Here is a 20615-nt window from a genome sequence, read left to right as displayed (position 1 = left end):
CGCCCTCTGGCTGCCTCGCGGACAGACGCTGCTCTCCAGTCCCCTGGCTCGTGGGAATGGTGCTTAGAAAGTAAGACCTGGGTGCTGGGTGTGCTCACTGTCACCGGTGACACAGCTCCCAGGCCCTCGGGGGACAGAGCCAGGATACGTGTGCCCGTGTGTGTAGGTGAGTGTGTCTGACCCGGGCGGACACACGCGTGTGCATCTGTGTGTCCACCAGTGCAGGCAGTGGAAACCCTGAGTCCACAGACACGTCCAGGCCCCGTCCACCTCCGCAGGCCCCTCCTGGCCCTCTTAAGGGAGAGCCCCCGCTCTCACCGCCCGCAGCATCCTCACTTGTTTGTGCAGACCTACTACACACACAGATTTCACAGCTGCTGACCCAAACTCAGAGGCGACAGGTGGACCGACTAGACACTGGGGCCAGGCTGCTCTTCTGGTCTTCCCCCCAGCAGCGTCTCTCCCCACGCTGCCCCCTGCCCAGGTCTGTGCTCCACTCTGGGCGGCCTGCACCCGGCTGACACGGCTCCGGGGGGTATGAGAAGCCCCACCAGGGTGAAGTGTCAGTCCTGTCAGCCAGCGAGGCTCTGGAACCCAGCCACGCCACAGCCCCGCGGAGCACAGACGCCGCTCGGTCCCGCTGGCCTCCCTGCCTCCTTACCTGGAGGAATTAGACGCAGAGGCCGACGAGGCTGACGTTTTTCGACGTCGTCGTGCCCGGCTAGGGGAGACCGATACCCCAAGTTTCTTCTTGGGAGACTTGGACCGGCGCCAGGGGTCCTTCCACTCGTCGGCTCTCTTCACCTGGGGCCCGGCAGAGGCCGTCTCCTTCTTTGGTGGCTCAGCCTGACGGCTGAAATCACAGAGGGGTTAGCAGGTCTAGGGCCACCTCCCGGCAGACAGCAATGCCGTTTGGTGAAAGAAACTGAGTCAGAGGAGAGACTGTGACCTAACGGCTCACTCCAGGAACGCCGGACACACAGGGCAGCAGGTGCTCTGTCTATGGGAGACCTCACCTGGAACCAGACACGCGGGGCTCTCTCCACGAGCGGTGCCTTCCAGGGCCGCAGGGTAGCTGGCCATCCGGCGCCATCCTCCCCCAGAACCCCCGCCTTCCCCGCTGCATGGGCTCTGGGAGCACAGGGAGGAAGGGGCCTGGCACGTTCTCTCTAGAGCTGGTGCACAGTGGCCGCACACCAGCACTTAGGAAGCTCAAGGGATTGAGGAACTCCTTGTCTGCAAACGAGTTAAACCCAAGCCTTACACATTTCCTTTGTCCTCTTAGGTTTAATTCACTGAAAGAACATCGTTTCCCAGCGAGAGGGACGAGAGCAGGACAGGTCAACGCTGTGACGAAGAGCATCAGGACTGAGGGCCAGCGGGCTGGTGACAGCAGGACCTGCTGGGCCCCGTGAGCAAGCCACCGGCACGCGGACTCCCCACGTGCTCACCACCAGCCGGGAACGCAACAAGGCCAAACCGCGCAGGGGAGTGGGAGCAGGGGCCCGGCAGCAGCTCAGCACTGGAGACAAGGCTCAGCTCCAAGCCAGGGTGCCCTGCACCCCACACCAAAGCACCCCTGCTCTACGGGGAGCCAGAGCACAGGGTCCCAGAACAGTTCAGTATGAAGGTATCTGCTGGCCCTGTGATGTTCACTAATTAAAAAGTCACACAGAAAGTAAAAACAGAGAAATAAAAACCCCAGGATCTCGCTCTCTGGGGTCAGCCACCATTTAGCACCTCTGAATTTCCTCTCTGCCTCTATTTCATTCCCCGCGATGAACCCTGGAAGCACAGCTGAGACCACCTGGGGACTGCTCCACCCGGAGCTGGCCTCCCTGATGGTGCAGGAGTTCACTGTCAGGTGCTATGTAATTTAGACATTTCTCTACGGTTAGCTGTTTCTGTGTTTAAAAAACACAAAGAACAAGAAAATCACCCTTTATATAAATCTTTATGGGCATCATGTTTCTCCAAGGGCAAACTCCTAAGATGGGGAATCAGTGGGCCAAAGGAGGAGAGCGTTTAACAGGTTCTTGGGAAACTGTCACGTTCCCTGCAAGTGAAGCAGCTTGCACTCAGCACGGCGGGGGTGCCTGCTTTCCCTCCCTCTCATCAATTCTGGGCTCCCGTGTAACCGGTGGGGGGCGCCACAGCGCAGCCGACGCAAAAGTAAACCTGAGCCCTGGCTGCTCCGCGCACAGAAATGGGCTCCCATCTGTGCAGCGGCACCTGGCGGCGGGGAGGCCACCTGAGCTCTGGTTGTGTCTTGTTCTTGGCCAGTTTCCTGGGATCGCTTTTGCGTCCTGTATCTCTCCCAGGCCATTGGCTTTCACTTGCGCCGGTGGTGCTAACGCTTGTTACAAGTGTAACAGCTTCCTCCAGGCTCACAGAGCCTTCTCCATTCTAAGCCACACTCGCTTCTACCTGCTCTAGACCTGCTACTCTAACCCCCTGGTGCACGTTCCTGCCCGCCGTCCCGCAGGCCAGTGGACCCACTTCCGTTCCAGAATGGCTTGTGGGCGATGCCGTCTCTGGGGCATATAAATTCTTACTCCGAGGGGCTGTGCTCCCCCATTACTCTGTCTTCCCCTATTCTAGAATCTTGTCTGCACACAGGACCACAGCGTTGTCACAATTCTAGATACTCTCAATTTTCAGACGGTTCTGGGCGTGTCCTGTCCGTTGACCTAAAGAACAAGGCAGCGGTGCCTGTCAGCCCTGCCCCCACCCTGCTGGGCTCTGGGTTAGAGCACTGTCAGACTTAAGAGCTGTGTCTTGCCTTCGACTCCCACCTTCTATGGGTGCCAACAAAACATCACAGTTTTGTTCAAAAGTGCTCCTGCCTTCGGGACCAGATTTGTAGAATTACATACATTTTGTATCACCAGCATCTACTTACATTACGTCATAACATACAACCACCAACACCTGTTGATATTTTCAGCACTTTTCAATCAATCCACCAACGAGCAAGCTCTACACCTACTATTTGCTAAGAGTCCCACCCCAGGAACAACACCCAACATTTAAAATCGCCCCAAGGACACACGAAACTGAGGCATAAGATCCCTATAGTCTCAGCCGCAAATGCTGAGCGCCACTGCCCCATCAGCTCCTCAGTGAGTCCTCCTGGAAGTGTCCAGGAAGGGAGTGAAACCCGCCTGATGACTGGCCTGGCCCGGGCCATCCCAAGCAGCTTTCACCCTTACACTTCCTGTGTTGTTCTCATTCTAAAAATGCAACAGAAAGCGGAACACCTTGATCACTAGGTTTTTCATAAGTCATCAGAATGGCCCAGCTCTGTCAACCTGTGGCTCTTCTAACACAGGGAGAAACAGACAGAAGCCAACGGTGTGCTTCACGATGCAGCCAGGTCAGTTCGGAGTGTCAACAGAGTTCATGAACAATCCTGTTTTGGGAAACTGTTCCTATACTACTGGGGAAGGGCGGGGAAGAGGCAGAGCAGGCCAGCTCCCAACTCAGGCATCGGGGGAGCCGTGACAAAGGATGGGGCCTAGGTCGGTAGCCATGACACGCAGCCTGTCCCTCTGCTTTCTGACAACACCCCAGAGGAGAGCCGAAAGAGACCTGGAAAGCCTGGCAGCCAGACAAGCAACTATACTGGACTGCAGTAAAGAGCAGGCGTGCCAGGCTCTCCCCACGGGCCAGCCACCGAAGGCCGGCGCACGGGCCGCTCCACGACGGGAAGCTGGGGATGCACGGGAGGAAACCCGAGGGAGCGGGGACAGCTGGGAGGGGGACGACTGCCAGCCACGCTGGCATCGAAAACTGACAGATCTGGAATTTGCATTCTGAACAGAGAGGGGGAAACACCCTCCAGGGATCTCCGAGCAGCCCACCCCACCATGGCCACACAACAATCTTATCTTCCAGGCACCTGACCCTTTGTTCAAGGCCACAAGAGAGGGACTCTGAGGAGAAAGGGCCCCCGAGGCCCCGTACGATGCCAGGGCGGAGGTGAGAGGCACAGCAGGCCACAGCGAGGGTGTCTGCAGACTCCAGCCTGAGCAGCAAGCCCAGTTTGGGGTCAAAGATAAGAAAAGATAAAAAGGAGGAAGGTTCTCTTCTAAGATGGAAGGGTGAAAGAGCGGGAGAGGCACAGGGAGAGGGAACGGGCAGCACCCAGGTGGCTTCTTCCCGACTGGACTCGCTCACGCCTCCCGAGGGCCTTCTCTCAGCCCTTCCCCTCGAAGCTGCTGGCCTCCCAAGCGCTGGACGATGTCGCCCCGGGGCCCGGTGGACGTGGAGCCGGCTCCCAGGGCCCCAGCCAGGACGGCCATCAGCCTGCATGACCTGCCTGGCTGTCAGCAGCCCTCCTCCAGCCTCCGCCAGGCTGGCGGCACCCAGGGTCCCGCACGCAGATGAAAAGGGGACGGAAGAGGCCCCGTTACTCACGCTCCTGCCCCCTCACTCCTACTCAGTTTCCCCAGGGGGCCTGGGAAGGTGAGGGCAGTGCCCAGTGAGTGGCACCTGGGACCACAGGCCTCTTGCTTTAATCCTCAGATTCTGAAAACATACTTCAACTCCAACGCGAGGCTGGACTTCAATTTGTGGGCGGGGTCGTGAGAACTTTGTTTCCAAGGTGAGGCCCCATCATTCCCAAGCCCACTCCCAAGCTGCCTTCCGTTCCGTGCCGACCCCAGGCCCCATGGCGTTCCCACTGTGAAGTGCAGCCACGGCCTGACTGCTTCCATATCCACCTGCAACCCGCACGTCTGTAGTTAGGTCAGAACACGTGAGAGACCATGAGTCTTTCCACCTTCTCAGTCGGGCAGTCTCTGTAATTCAGTGCGTTAGGCACGAAGTTAAAACACAGGTACACCTTTCCTCGAAAACACCCCGGGCACGGTGACTTTCTCAGAGCAGGTCAGCAGGTAAGCCGTGACCAGGATAGATTGGGATGAGATGAGAACGATAAAGAAAGGTTTCCTGAGCTCTCAGGGAGCGTCTTTCTTGCTAACAGAAAGGTCAGTGCCGGGGACCTAATCCTTAAGCACGAGGCCCGAGACAGAGTGGAGTGGGAGGTGCCGGGGGACAGCGTGGCAGGGGTCCAGAGCGAGCGTCTGACACCCTTGAGTTAGCAAAGGCAGGCGACACCACCACGGGGGTCTACACAGATCACAGCTCGTGGTGTTCAAATTCCTGAAAGCCACGAATTGCACACATGAGACGGACGGCCCTGAAGGCGGAGCCAGCGTGGCAGGAGCTGAAGCCGGAGCGGGAACAGCGGCATCCAGGGGAACGGAGGGAAGAGCGTCCAAAGCAGAGCGAACCTGACATGCACTTTTGTGCAAAGACAACAGAGTCCCACGGACCGGTCAGAGCAGACCGCAGCGACCATAACCCTTGTCTCCAGAGCAGCGGAAGGCCAGGCGGCCTCGGCCCAGGGGCCAGCGTGAGCCGAACGGAGACGCACGGGCAGGGGTCCAGCCGCTGCTTGGTCAACCGCACAGTAACCTCCCCGCCCCCAGGGCCTTCGAGAACAGTGGCTCCTGGCCTGCCCCCAGATCCCCAGGTGGGCACGCTTGAGCAGGGCACCTCCCTGCTTTTGAAGTGACAGCCTGCCGGGCTCCAGCGAGTGTGAGGAAGCGGGGACAGCGCTCCCTCACGAGGACTACTGGTGTCCCGGGAAATGAGAAGCGGGCCGTTTCAACCAAGAGGCACCAAACCTCACACTACACCCAAACGTTCAGCAGACAGCTTTAGAGCTAACAGGCAGTCTGGGCAATCCCCGCAGGAAGGTCCTGGTTACCGTTTCTGTCTGGAATGAAACCCCTCTGCCTGTGCCGAGAACATCCTAACCACCGCCGGCGCCCCACCCGGCAGAGCACAGCCCCTGGCCTGGCTGGAAAGATCAGGAGGGACTTCCCCACCACAGAGCTGGCTGAAAGGTTCTGCTCTAGTCTAGAAACAGCCCAGCCACAGAGTGCGCAAAACGTCTCCAAAGGCCTAATTACGAAGGCAAACCTGGACGAAAGGAGTAGCGCCATCTCCAAACAGCGGCACGGCGTCCGGCCCGGGGGTCTGGAGAAGAGCCAAAAGGAAGAAGGCAGCTCACCAACCACGTGTCTCAGGGCGACAGCTCGGGCAGGTGAGGGGCAGGGGTCGGAGGTGGTGTAAGAAGGGAGCCCTGGGTCCTGCCGGCGCCGGGCGGAGGCAGTGCCCACCCTGCTGTGCGCCCGCCTCCCTCCCTCTCCCGGCCCCAAGGCGGGTTTAGGGAGCTTGTGCTGTTGCAGATGAAACGGAAGACCCATCACCACGCTCAGTCTGTCATCATCTTCCCCCACGTACATCCGCAGGACCCACAAGTGAGATCCCGGCACAGACTATGCCCCACTGTCCAGAGCCCCTCACACAGAGGCTGGAGACAAGAGCTTCCCGAGTGGTCTTTCTGGATGAAGCTTTGTCAGTCTCTTGTCTCAGGTGAGAAAAGTTCTTTCTATTCAGCTGTTGATGAAAAATTCCCGGGGGCTTCCCTGGGGAAGGTGGTTGAGAATCCACCTGCCAATGCAGGGGACACGGGTTCAAGCCCTGGTCCGGGAAGATCCCACATGCTGCAGAGCAACTAAGCCCGTGCGCCACAACTACTGAGCCTGCACTCTAGAGCCTGTGAGCCACAGCTACTGACCCCACGTGCCACAACTACCGAAGCCCACGCTCCTAGAGCCCGTGCTCCACAATGAGAGAAGCCACCGCAACGAGAAGCCCGCACACCGCAACGAAGAGCAGCCCCCGCTCGCCGCAACTAGAGAAAGCCCATGCGCAGCAACGAAAACCCAACACAGCCAAAAATAAATAAATAAAATAAATAAATTTATTAAAAAAAGAAAAATTCCCAACCTGTCGAAGGCTAAATAAACAAGCTCTTCTATAAAAGGGAGGTCATATAAAGGAAGCACAGCAGGGCATCTGGCCACCTCCTAAAGAAGTGGTCACTCAGCTATGGCTGATCAAGGGAAAGGAAACAGGAGGCCATGTTGGAAATTGTGCTCTGGTGAATCCCCCCCCTCCAGACTGGTCACCGGGCTGGCGGGGCCCCAGCCAGGGTGATCAAAGATGGAATTCAAGACTCCAGAGACCAGTGAGCCAGCCTAACCCAAGTGATGGAGTGCCCCCCGCACCCGCCCCGAGGGTAGTAGGTGCTGGGAGTGGAGACCCATGGGAGCAGAGCTGAGCCCAACAGAAGGAAGCAAACCAGGTCAGAGGCCGGCAGCAGAGCGGATCGGCCCATGAGAAAAGCTGCATCTGATTTTAGGAAGAATTCACGAAGTTTCCTGAACCCTGACCCGATAGTTCAGCCACTTTCTCACTGAGCCCTGCCTCATGGGAGACCCTGCGGCTGTGTAAACGTCAGATCTGGAGGCTGTTCTCACTGTGTTCTGCTGCTTGGGGGCCAGGCCAAGACGTGCTACCGCCTTTTAAAAAACCCTCCTTTTGGATCTGCTTGTACTTCCCTGTGGAGAGGCCAGGCAGCCCTGGAATGTGAACACAGGCGCCTGTCCCATGAGCTACAGATGGTCCCTGAGTTACGATGGCTTGACTACAATTTTTTGACTTTCAGTGGTGCGAAAGTGTCATGCCCTCAGTAGGAGCTGTTCTTTGAATTCTGCATTTGGATCCCTGCCCGGGCAATAAGCCACAGAGTCTCCATCGGCCACGTGGCCACAAGGGCAGACAACTGCTAAACCAAACAACCCTTGTGGACCTAGACAGCCATTCTGCTTCCACCTTCGGTACAGTGTTCAATAAATTACATGAGCTATTCCACACTTTACAACACCTGGCAGGTTAGATGCATTTTCAATGTACAACGGGTCCATCGAGACGTGACCCCTCGTAAGTTGGGTGGATCTGTGGTCACACGCAGACGCAGCTGGCCTGCCCTTCCCCAGGGTCCCTAAAGCCACACTCGTGTAGAGATGCCCCTGAGCTGGAAATACAGACATCAACCTGGGAAGAGTCGGCCGGCTCCTTGGAAACGAGCAGGACGTCCCAGTAGGGCTGGGGAAGGCGGCCTGTAGCCGGAGGAAACATGCTCAGGAACTGTGAAAGCACAGGAGTGGACTTGCTCGTGTGGTTCGGGAATCCACAGAGCCACACGCAGTGACCCGAGCCATCACCTGGAAAGCAGAACGCTCTCTTGTGTCACGTGAACCCAAAACTCACGACGGCATCTGTCAAGTGCTCATGAGCGCTCCCACTGTGCCGGGCCCTGAGACTGCAGTGCCCTCTGGGGGTTCCATTCTACGAGGGCCACAGATGACAACAGATAAATAAGCGAGTAATATGAGGTCAGGGGGTGATAAGAGCTGTGAGAACAATAAAGCAGGGTGAGAAGACAGGAATGAGTGGGGTGACCCCTCTGAGCAGTGGGTAAAGCCCTGGAGTCAGGGGCAATGGCAGAGCAAAGATTGGGGCAGAACGCTCACGGTGAACGGTGCAGAGGTGGAACAGCTGGCGGGTACGAACAGAAGGGCAAAGGGCTTCTACCAAAAAGGGGCTTCAAAGGGACCAACAACAGAAAGATCAAAATAAAGCTCTTCAAACACTCAAACGGATATATAAATTTCAGATAACTTAAAGAGCGATTACTGTAATGTAAAAAGATTCATCAAAGTAGCCTTTTAAAGAAAGAACTCTCTCTGGGTTTCCCTGGTGGCGCAGTGGTTAAGAATCCGCCTGCCAATGCAGGGGACATGGGTTCGAGCCCTGGTCTGGGAAGATCCCACATGCCACGGAGCAACTAAGCCCGCACGCCACAACTACTGAGCCTGCGCTCTAAGGCCCGCAAGCCACAACTACTGAAGCCCGTGTGCCACAACTACTGAAGCCCACGTGCCACGACTACTGAAGCCTGCACGCCTAGATCCCGTGCTCTGCAACAAGAGAAGGCACCGCACTGAGAAGCCCGCGCATGGCAACAAAGAGTAGCTCCCGCACACCGCAACTAGAGAAAGCTCGCGTGCAGCAATGAAGACCCCACGCAGCCAAAAATAAATTAATTAAACGAAAGAAAGAACTCTCTCAATGCGTCTAAAATATGACCTACTCTTGAGTGTTCTGTAAAACCTCACTTTGCCCAACGTTAGGAAAAAATACAGTAAGTTCAAGGAGGTCAGCTCATTGTAATCCAGAGGATGAAAACCGTGAGATCTGGCGCTGATCGCAAACTAAAATGGAAGATTACAGTCCTGGCATTTACTTTCAGAAACAGAACTGCACACAGGACGGAAGTTTGTCCAAACGAATGGACAAGAATTAGGGATGAGAGCCTTGTTTCATCCACCAAAAAACTGTTAGAACTGATAAATGTATTCAGTACAATTGCAGGATACAAAATCAACATACAAAAATCAGTTGTGTTTTTATACACTAAACAACAAACTATCTGAAAGAGAAATAATCCTATTGATAATCGAAAATAATAAAATACCTAGGAATAAATCTAATGAATGCGGTGAAAGATCTGTACACTGAAAATTATTAACACTGATGAAAGAAACCGAAGAAGACACAAAATATTGAAAGATGTTCCACGTTCATGGATTGGAAGAACTAATATTGTTAAAATGTTTGTAACACCCAAAGCAATCTATAGATTCAATGCAAACCTTACCAAAATTCCAATGGCATTTTTCATAGAAATAGAAAAAACAACCCTAAAATTTAGGATTTAGTTATTCTAGTTATTACTTTAAAATGTATATCTCAGAAATAACTAAATTTCCTTGTCAATTGAATTATTATGAACTTTCATCAAATCTTTAACCGTGGTCATTTTTAAGTCTTTTGTCATTTACAGACAGTTCTGGGTGTACTCTGATGCTTTTGCAAATATGTTCCTATAAAAGGGTTTCATCTTCAAGGAACTGATGGAAAAGACTCTGACAAGTACAGGCTTCTGGTAACTGACTATACTGCTGAACTGAATGAATAAGCATTTTCAGAACTCTAATGGAAAACTGATGAACTCATAAAAGTGCTAACAAAAGATCAAGATAAAAAAAATTAATTAGATGGGACTGAGTGAACTGATGAGGATGATTATAATTTTTGTGACTTTCTGTTTGAATAATAATAAAAAAAATCCCACAAGGACTCAGAGGCAAAAAATATACAAATCAATTTTCACTGCAAAGTAAAGGAGCTGTTACAGTGGGGGATTCCTGGACTGAATGTCAATATTATGACATAGTGTGAGTGTGTTTCGTGTTTTGTAATCGCAACATTGTTGCTTTTGTTGTGGCCATCCATTTACAATGCTTGGTGTCAGTGTATTAAAAAAAAAATTTGTATGGAACCACAAAAGACCCCAAACAGCCAAAGCAATCCTGAGAAAGAAGAACAAAGCTGGAGGCATCGCATTTCCTGATTTTAAGCTGATAAAGCCGTAGTAATCAAACCAGTATGGTATTGGCGTAAAAACAGACACACAGACCAATGGGAGGAATACAGGGCCCAGAAACAAACCCCTGCACACCCGGTCAATTAGTATTTGACAAAGAAAAGGCAATTATGTGAGGCTCGTGATAACAAGCCATATTGTGGGAACTGTCCTGCAATGTGTAATTATATCAACTCACCACATCACACACCTGTAACTCACACAATGTTATATGTCAGCTGTATCTCAATAAAGCCGGAAAACATAAGAGGTCTTCCTTAAAAAAAAAGAAGAAAAGGGACATCATCAAGAAAGTGAAATGACAACCTACAGAATGGGAGAATGTAGCTGTAAAGTAGATACCTGATAAAGGATTTGTCCCTAGAAAACATAAAGAACTCTTACAACTCAAATGAAAAACCAAGCGAAGCATCTACATGGACATTCCTCCAAAGAAGACACACAAACAGGCAACAGGCACATGAAAGGGTGCTCCACGCTGTTAGTCATTAGGGAGATGCAAACCAAACCACAATGAGGTGCGTCCCACAACCTCTAGGGTGGCTAGGGCCCCAAAAATGGGTAAGAGTAAGTGTCGACAAGGGTGAGGAAGAAATCCAAGCCCTCACATGTATCTGGTGGGAACGTGAAACAGTGCAGCTGCTGTGGAAGTTTAGTGGCTCCTCAAACAGTTAAGCATGTTTAGCACGTGACCCAGGAGTTCTACTCCTAGATACACAGATATGCAAGAGAAAGGAAAACTATGTCCACACAAAGACCCGTACATAAACGTCCACATTCACCGTCGCCAAAATGTCCGGACAGTCCAAGTGTCCGTCAACGGACGAATGGATAGACAACATGTGGTCCATCCACGTGGGATAGTATTTGGCTATAATGAGGAACAAGGTCTTGACAAATGCCACGAAGTGGCTGGCGCCTGGAAAACATTATGCTAAGTGAAAGGAGCCAAGCACAAAAGACCACACATTGTATGTCCCCACTTATATGAAACAGAGACAGAAGCGGCTGAGTGGCTGCCAGGGGCTGGAAAATGGGGAATGACAGCTAATGGGTATGAGTTTCCTTCTGGGAGACAAAAGTGTTCTAAGATTGTGGTGACGGCACCACGACTCTGTGACTATGGTATAAACCACCGAAATTGGACACTTTACATGGGTGCACCGAATGATATGGGACTTACATCTCAACAAAGTTGTAAGACACACAGGACATACACACTTCAGCCAGTGCTATGATCTTCTGGTGAGGACCACGTCCTGGGCTGGCACTCAAATACGTGTTTGCGCCGTTGTTGCCAAAAGGCTACCCGAAACCCCAGAGCCGGGCCCCCCCTCCGGCCCTGGGCCCAGCGCCTCCTGCCAGCGCACAGCCCAGAGCCAGCAGGGAGGACCAGCCCTCCACCCGGGCCTCCAGCTCCAGCATCCCAGCTCCTGGAGCGCCACACCGTGGCCGCACCCGCCCCGCAGCCCCCGTCCCTGCCCCCAGGCCCGGGGACGGCGAAGGTACGCGCCTCACCTTGGTGGCTGCGGGGAGCGGGCCTTGGGCTTCTCCTTCTCCTTCTCGCGCTCCTTGTCGCGTTCGCGGTGCTGTCTGTCCTTCTCGTCCCGCTTGGCGCGCTCCCGCTCCCACTCCTCCTTCCGCCGCTGCCGCTCCTTGTCCCGCTCGCGCTCCCGCTCGCGCTCGCGCTCCCGCTGCCGCCGCTCCCGCTCCCGATCCCGCTCCCGTTCGCGCTCCCGCTCCCGCTGTCTGTTCTCTCGCTCTCGTTCCCGCTCCCTTTCCTTCGTGGAAAAGCCAAACATACGCACATGCCGCGATTAGCCACTCGGAAGGGGAGGCGCGGGGAGGACACACGAGAGCAGGAGGAGACAGAACCGCCGGGGTGCGGGCTTGTTTCAGCGCTAGAAACGGACTTGAGGCCACATGGCGGCGGGTGCCCTGCAGAGCCTGCCCTTCCAACATCAGCACCCAGGCCGCTGGGAGCTGAGCGCCCTCTCTGGCCTTAGCTCTTGTCGAGGGACGGAGATGACTGGGCTCTGCACAGGCAGCCTGGCCCTGGGGCACCGGGGGACGTGGTGGCAGGGACCCCAGCAGGTCCTGCTCCCTTCGAGGCTGCCCCGGCTGTCACGAGGCGCCTGGAACCGCAGGCCGGCCCCAGCGAGGAGTCTGCTTTGCCTGCCGGGGAGAGGGCACAGCGTGGTCAACCAGGGGCCCCTTCTCACCACAAGCTCACCATCTGATGGGTTCCCCGACAGTCAGCTCCCTTTGCTCCAAAAAACTCACGAATGTGACTTAAGTCGTGGCACAAAAACTGCTAACCTGTTTTTTGTTTTGTTTTTTTAAAAAATAAATTTATTTATTTTATTTATTTATTTTTGGCTGCACTGGGTCTTTGTTGCTGTGCGCGGGCTTTCACTAGTTGCGGCGAGTGGGGGCTACTCTTCATTGTGGTGCGCAGGCTTCTCATTGCGGTGGCTTCTCTTGTTGCGGAGCACAGGCTCTAGAGTGCAGGCTCAGGAGTTGTGGCACACGGGCTTAGTTGCTCCGCAGCATGTGGGACCTTCCCGGACCAGGGCTCGAACCCAAGTCCCCCGCATTGGCAGGCGGATCCTTAATCACTGCGCCACCAGGGAAGTCCTGCTAACCTGCTTTTAACAGATCTCTTCCAAGTGGCAGCTTCACGCCAAAAGCATACAGTCAGAGACTCAGAGACTGAAGCACATATATTCACAAATCTACTACATCTCAGAGAAGCACCAACAGCAATGGCTGGAAGTGGCCCAGGCAGCCAGCGCATGAGGCGGCACGACCCGTAAAGGGTGGTCCTAAGGAGCCTGAAAGAGTGATGTGCTCAAGAGGGCGGGACACACCCCTTGCCGCTGGCATCAGTCACCCAACCAGCAGCTCCGGTGAAAAACAGGGCAAGAGCACAGACTAACCCAAGGAAGAATCTGTTCAAATCACCACAAAGTTAGTCCATGGGCCCGAATTAGTTCTCCACGAACAGTCAACCGGGGCTTGAAATGAGTACACCACGCCCACACAATTAAGCTCATATAAAGTCCTATAAATAAAAAAGGAATGATTTTAGGGCTTCCCTGGTGGCGCAGTGGTTGAGAGTCTGCCTGCCGATGCAGGGGACACGGGTTCGTGCCCCGGTCCGGGAAGATCCCACATGCCGCGGAGCGGCTGGGCCCGTGAGCCATGGCCGCTGAGCCTGCGCGTCCAGAGCCTGTGCTCCGCAACGGGAGAGGCCACAACAGTGAGAGGCCCGCGTACCGCAAAAAAAAAAAAAAAAAAAAAGGGATGATTTTAACGGGTCCATCAGTGAAGTTCTGACCTACACACGTAAGCCCCACGTACCCGGTAGTTATGGTACGGCTCCGCTTCTGTGTACTGCACCCGGAAATTCTCGTACTGCCCGCCACGCCAGAACCGCTCTATCTCATAGTCGTAATAAGGGTCTGCATAAGGCTCAAGTCTGGAAAAAGAGCAAGTAAAAGTCAAGCTTATCACTTAGGAATATTAATGCAAAAACATTACATAAGATATATGCAAAGATTCAGACACCACATTAAAAAAAATAACACACCACCATTGCAAGGCTGAGTCAATATTAGAAAATGAATATACTAAAAAAAATCACAGACCTACAGAGAAAAGTCACAGGATTACACCTACAGATGATGAAAACGTTTGTGACAAAAATCCAGTACCCCTTTCTCAATGAAAATAGGAAGTGATCCTTTCTTAACGTGATAACATGTTTTTATGCACTTTAGAACTAAAGCCAGCACCTTACTTATCGGGAACAGGGAGGCATTCCCGTTAAGATCCGGACGGGCTGAGGAAGCCCAGTGCCTCTCAGGCAGCCCACCCGTGTGCTGCAGGCACCGCCGTGGTCAGACTACAAGGAGACCCCCAGAACCACCTCAATCTGCACATCAAATGATGCTGTACACGAAAAGCCAAGACACGACGGTGAAGCCGATTCAAATGGCAAGAGGAGCCCAGTAAGGCAGATGCAGAGAACTTAACATACAGAAACCAACACCCTTATGCACAAAGATAATAACCAGTCAGGAGACAGAGGGTACAGAAAACCCCTCTCACCCTAGCAAAAAGAAGGAAGCATATTTAGGAGCAAAATTCATTTAATCAGAAACGTGCAGAACCTGTTTGCAGAAAACTTTAGCACTCTTGAAAGACACAAAAGCACGTGTGAATAAATGAGACCACGTCCTTTGTCTCTGGAAAGGACAACTGAACATCACCAAGAAGTCCGTTAATTTACAAAGCCCTTTGTTAATTTACAAATTTAGGGCAATCCCTGTAAAAATGCTGATGAGATTTCTTTATGCAGCTAGACAACTGATCCTCAGGTTCACAAGGACACCGAAACAGGTAAGACAAGCCAAGAAACCATGGGAAAAAAAATAGACACACCCTCCGAGGGACTTCTCTGGCAGAACAGTTGTTAAAGACACCGCGCTTCCACTGTAGGGGGCACGGGTTCCATCCCTGGTAGGGGAACTAAGATCCTGCGTGCTGCACGGCGTGGCCAAATGATAGAAAAGGAAAAAAAGGAAAAAAAGACACACCCTCCGCGACCTCACAACATCACAGATGGCCCGGCCCGTGAAGAAACAGACCCGCTGAATAAAACAGGAGGTCTGGGAGCAGACCCCTGTGCGGGTGATAAAGGTGGGCCTTCGATCACAAGGACAGGACAGCTGACTAAGCCCTGGGAAGACGCAAGAGGAGGCCCCAGCTCTCACACACACAGACCCAGAGGACCTGCACGGGTCCCTGACTCAAACCCTGGGTGGGGCGCAGGGAAGGGAAGTGTACACCCGGCAGCAGATGGCCCTGGAGGCTGTTCCAGGGACTTCTTGGCTCCAGACTGACCCTTCCCGTTGGGTAAACTGCTGGGGGAAACAGATGCCCAGAGCTTGCAGAGGTCCGAGGCCCCCACCAGGCCACGCTGCGTCTGTGTGGCCTGCAGCGGCTGCTTTCTGGGAAATTTCTCCCCCAGCACTTGCGGGGTGCTGGCGGGGTGACCCGGGCTGCTCTACCAAGTGACACAGCTGTTTCTCATTCCCAACAGCCAGACGCCTTCCTGACGCTCCCAGCCTCACACTGCTCAGGCAAGCACTGGTGATCTTGGAAACGCAGAGCCAACCCTAGGGTCTCTTTCTCAGCCTCTGACTGTCGTTTCGCTCAGAAATCGGTGGTTGTGCTTTGTAGCAGCAAACCTCCATGCACGGCGTCACTGTGAGGTAAGACGATGCTGGGCCGGCCTGCTCAGGAGAGGCCTGGCCCGCTCGGTCCTGAGAGGTGAGCGCGACAAAGCGGCACCTGCCCCGGAGCAGACGTGCTGGGAGCCGAGGGCTGCACCTGGGACGCTACACAGCTCCTCAAGAGCTGACAGGTGTTTCAACCGCATGTACTTCTGCAATTTGTTTTAAAAGACCAGTGATAGGGCTTCCCTGGTGGCGCAGTGGTTGGGAGTCCGCCTGCCGATGCAGGGGACGTGGGTTCCTGCCCCAGTCTGGGAAGATCCCACATGCCACGGAGCGGCTGGGCCCATGAGCCATGGCCACTGAGCCTGCGCGTCCGGAGCCTGTGCTCCGCAACGGGAGAGGCCGCAACAGTGAGAGGCCCGCGTACCGCCAAAAAAAAAAAAAAAAAGACCAGTGATAAAATGCCTGGAGGAAACAATGAAGAAATCTGCCATACTCCCGGATTTTAGTGACAAATTTCACAGCTTTTCCTGGTTCCTGGGGAACTTGGGGAAAAGTGGGGAGGACATTCACGGGGCCCCAGGGGCTTTAGGAGCAGCTGTAAAACCTCTCCGAGCCACGGAGCTAAAGCATGTCCTCCCCAGAAGCAAAACAACAAGGCAAGTCAGCTGCAAACTGCCTGAAATGCTCCTGGGGAGGCCATCCTCAGGCTGGCGGGTGGACAGGCCCCAGCGCGCCCTGGGTCACCTCGGCACTGCCGCTGTCCAGAGTCCAAGCCCCACGCAGCTGGGGACACCAAATTCTCTCTCAACAGGGAAGGAAGAGGCAGAGCCGTTCCTTACGCTGTGTCTCTGACATCTCTCGTGATCCGATAGTTCCAATCTCGGAAAACTTCGTTTTCTTTGTCAAACTCCCGTTCATCTTCACCAATGGTCACCGTAAACCTCTTCTCTTCAAAGTCAGGCTCTTGTTCTTTTCGAATGGTTGCTTTTTTTAAAACCTACCATTTTAAGAAGAGAGAAGCCAACACCAGTTACTGTTAGGAAAACAAAGGGGATCCTGTCCCGACTGACCCCGGAAGCCTGGGCTGGAGTGGCAGGAGAGCACGACCGAGCACTCATTGGGGACATGCCTAAGCTCCGCGCTGGGGGTGGACACGGGACCCCACGCACCCTTCTGGGGAACGGGAGTGCCCCGTCCCTGCAGACACAGTGAACCCTGCACTCAAGAGCTCACCCAGGTCTGGGAAGAGGTGACAGAGTGGTGACTCCCTGTTCCCAGTACTGGCACTGAACCAGGGGGCTCCAGACGTGCCCTCAGTGGGGAGGCAGGTAGGTGCGCTCCGGACAGGAGAGGCACCGGGAGCGCGTCAGGGCTGGGGGCGGGGAGCGTGTGCCGAGGGCAGGGACAGCTTTGCTTCAGTCTGCCATCGCCCTGAAGGGAAGGCAGCCCCAGGGCCAAGAAGGGTAAGCCCGGGCACCCAGGCCGGGTGCGGCCTAGAGTGCGGGGGGGAGAGGGGAGGCCGGCATAGCACCGCTTCTCCAGGGACAGGACGGCTTCTCCAGACACAGAGGCCGCAGCGGGAGCACTAACTCCGCCACTAGTTTTCTTCTCGGGTTTTCTGCTGATTCCGTTACCTCCTTTGCATGCCGGAGTCCTCGTTCCCAAGCACTCTCTGCAGGGGGCTCTGGAGGGGGTGGAGGCAAAATTTCATCAACTACTGGCCCACCCTGTTAAAAAATGAGAAGGGAAAAGTTAAGAGAGCAAGCAAACTTTAAAATCTATACAGAAACGGGGGAGCAAAAACACCAAGTAGAACACCAGCCGGCTACTGCCTGCTCTCTCCTCCAAGCCTCCCTCCGCCCAACCCAGCTGCCCTGAGCCTGGGGGAACTCTACCTGGAGACACCAGAGCAGCTAGAAGGCGGAAACGCCTGCCATACAAGGCGTATTAGCGTGTTTTGAGTCAGAGGGTCACAGAGCTTAGGTGTGATTTGCTAGCAATGAAAGAGGTGTTCACGCACCCACGGGTTGGCAGGCATCAGAGGGTGAGGTCCGAGAGGCGGGGCACCGTTGGGCGGGAAAGGTTCGGCTTTGGTGATGAGGGAGTAGTTGCCCTTGTCGTTGACTCCAGGGTGTATAAACCTGCAGTTCATGCCCCAGGTACAGTTCCCTACGGAAATAAAAGCCAGGTCAGAAGGGGCGCCCGGCCCAAGCGCCCAGGTCAGCTTCCCCCTGCTCCCCCGGTGCTGGGCCAGGCAGCCAGGCAGCGGGCCGAGCGCGGTCGCGGCCACCCCACGAGGCCACAGCAGGCAGGCCTGGAAGGTCTGGGACTGTCCTGCGAGCGGCACCTTCTAAAGGGCTCCCGCAGGGCCCCTGTCCCACAGTCACCATAGGAACACTTCATTTCCCCTGAAACAGAGAAGCCCGAGAGCGCCCTGATGATTGGGATGGCCCTGCCTTGGGGTTTGCTGCTCAGGACACACGCGCCCTGGGGAACCTGCAGGCGCACCGACAGGGTCGTTATTCTGACTCAAGTCTGTCCGCACCGAAATGGAAATCAAGCAGAAGCACGAAAATGACCAGAATTCTGCGCGTTCATGCCACGGTGGCCTTCACCGGCCCTGCACACTGCATTCCTCCCACCAAACCACTTCAGGCTATTTCTGGTACTTAAAAAAATGCGTTAGAGAGCACGGCCAGCACCAGCCTGGGGGCCTGAGGCCATTACCCCCGACTGGGAAAACCGAGAAGTCTCAACAGGGACCACTAGCATGGCCGTGCAATTTGAAGGGGGCGTGGTTCTAGGAGCCGACTCCAGAGCAACCACTGGGTCGTGCATCGCCAATCGAGTGACTGACGAGCTGACCCCTATTCACGACCGTATTTTTTGCTGCCGCTCAGGCTCAGCAGCCGATACCCAGGCAGTAGCTGACGCAGCCACTTATCAGCTTGGTTTCCACAGCATCGAGCTGAATGAGCCTCTGCTGGTACACACGGCAGCCAGCCTCTTTAAGGAGATGTGTTACCGATACCGAGAAGACCTGATGGCAGGAATCATCATTGCGGGCTGGGACCCCCAAGAAGGGGGGCAGGTGTATTCGGTACCCATGGCGGGTATGATGGTAAGACAGTCCTTTGCCATCGGGGGCTCCGGGAGTTCCTATATCTATGGCTATGTCGATGCTACCTACCGGGAGGGCATGACCAAGGAAGAACGTCTGCAATTCACTGCCAATGCTCTCGCTTTGGCCATGGAGCGGGATGGCTCCAGCGGAGGGGTGATCCGCCTGGCAGCCACTGCGGAATCAGGGGTAGAGCGGCAGGTACTTTTGGGAGACCAGATTCCCAAATTCACCACTGCCACTTCACCACCTCCCTGAATCCTAGGATTCTAAGATACGACAAGAGACATCCCACACTGATGACAAAATTCAATAAATAGTTTGTCAGTGAGGAAAAAAAAAATGCGTTAGAGAGAAAACACATAGACAGCAGTGATAAATTGGGTGTTTATACTTTATAACAAAGAATTAAGAAGGTCAACTTTTAGCATTATTCAGCAACAGAACACCAAGATTATTCAAGAAAACCACTTGACTTTCCAGCACGGGAGGCAAGAAGTCTACATTTTCAAATCAATTAGTGAGTGAATCACTTTTTTAAAATTTAATTTTTTGAATAGGTAATATGTATATAGGCTTAAAAAATAAATATGGCATACAATATCTAAGTGGTTTTAAAAACATTTTCAATTGGTTAGCATGAGTTAAACTGTAAGCCATCTTTTAATGTATATTCACTTCTAAACATGATATTCCATTTGAATGTTTCTGTCAACAAAATACGTTTTTTCTTGTATCATGTAAATTAAAGAGAAATAATCACTTGGTATTTAAAGAAACACTAAATTTTACCTTTTAAACATTATGAATATTTAAACTTGTATTAAAACCAACTTAATAATACAATGCTCCAAATTAAATATGAAATAAAGTATGCTTAAAAAAATTGCTTCTCTGAGAATGCAAAAATAACCGACTAACTTTTTAATTTCTAATAGTGTTTGAGAGATCACATATAAGTCAGAGCCTGGGACATATATACTACAGGGGGTTCAAAATCCCAGAGACTCAGAGAGTTTCAAAGAAAAAAGACTATGCAGTCATATCTCTAAATAAAGAATTCCAAAACATCATACACTTCTTCAACGCTTGACTCTTATAAACTCATGGCATAGTCCACACTGCTTATGTAGTTAAAAAGTAACAAAAGCTCATCGTAGAAAACTGTAAGCACAGAAAAGTATTAACAATGTAAACCACAGCATTTCTATAATTTTTTAAAATCTAAAATAAATATGTGGGTAGCAGATAAATAAGTATTTGTGATTCTCTGTTCTTTCTGCATTTAAAAAATTTTCAAAACAAAACAAAAACATCACCCCTGAGCCCACTGACAAAAAGAGCTCCTTCGTTCGTCATGCTGGCAGGGGAGCGAGGAGGCGCAGGTGGATGAGCAGAGCTGAGACAGGAGGGCGAGAGGCAAGGGCAGGGGCATCGCCCTCGAGACGCCCGCCCCCGGGCGCCCGCTCCCAGAGTGCTAAGGTCCACACTGCATGTGTCTGGGCCCCTGGCCTCCAAAGGGAAGGAGGAGACTACTCCAGGAAGAAGTGTGGGCAGTCTACACATGGGCAAGGACAGATGTCCCACACCTGCAGGCAGGAAGAGCAGCGAGAATAGTGTAATCCCACCAGCCTTTTGGAAAGTGAATTTTTAATTGTGCAGAAAAAAGCCTGGAAGGATACACCCCAAACTGTTAGTTTTGACTCTGTCAGCACATATTACTTTCATAATTTTTTTTTTTTTTTTTTGCGGTACACGGGCCTCTCACTGTTGTGGCCTCTCCCGTTGCGGAGCACAGGCTCCGGACGCGCAGGCTCAG

General features: G+C 53.2%; 1 protein-coding gene and 1 pseudogene across 1 annotated transcript in view; one reads left to right on the top strand and one right to left on the bottom strand.

The window, feature by feature from the left end:
• The window catches only part of ZC3H18 (zinc finger CCCH-type containing 18), a 50927-nt gene that overhangs the window by 8308 nt on the left and 22004 nt on the right, over positions 1-20615 (bottom strand). The window contains exons 4-9 of the mRNA XM_030849475.3: positions 17696-17844; positions 17310-17402; positions 16515-16672; positions 13793-13910; positions 11948-12210; positions 662-853 (exon numbers count right to left, since the gene is read on the bottom strand). Of these exons, the coding sequence (XP_030705335.2) occupies positions 662-853; positions 11948-12210; positions 13793-13910; positions 16515-16672; positions 17310-17402; positions 17696-17844 (973 nt within the window). The remainder of the gene's footprint in view (positions 1-661; positions 854-11947; positions 12211-13792; positions 13911-16514; positions 16673-17309; positions 17403-17695; positions 17845-20615) is intronic.
• Positions 18369-19114, top strand: LOC115848645 (proteasome subunit beta type-6 pseudogene; annotated as a pseudogene).

This window comes from Globicephala melas, chromosome 19 (assembly GCF_963455315.2).
Source record: "Globicephala melas chromosome 19, mGloMel1.2, whole genome shotgun sequence".
NCBI classification, from domain to species: domain Eukaryota; kingdom Metazoa; phylum Chordata; class Mammalia; order Artiodactyla; family Delphinidae; genus Globicephala; species Globicephala melas.
Note: the sequence above shows the minus strand (reverse complement) of the source record. Positions and strands in the feature narration are given on the sequence as shown.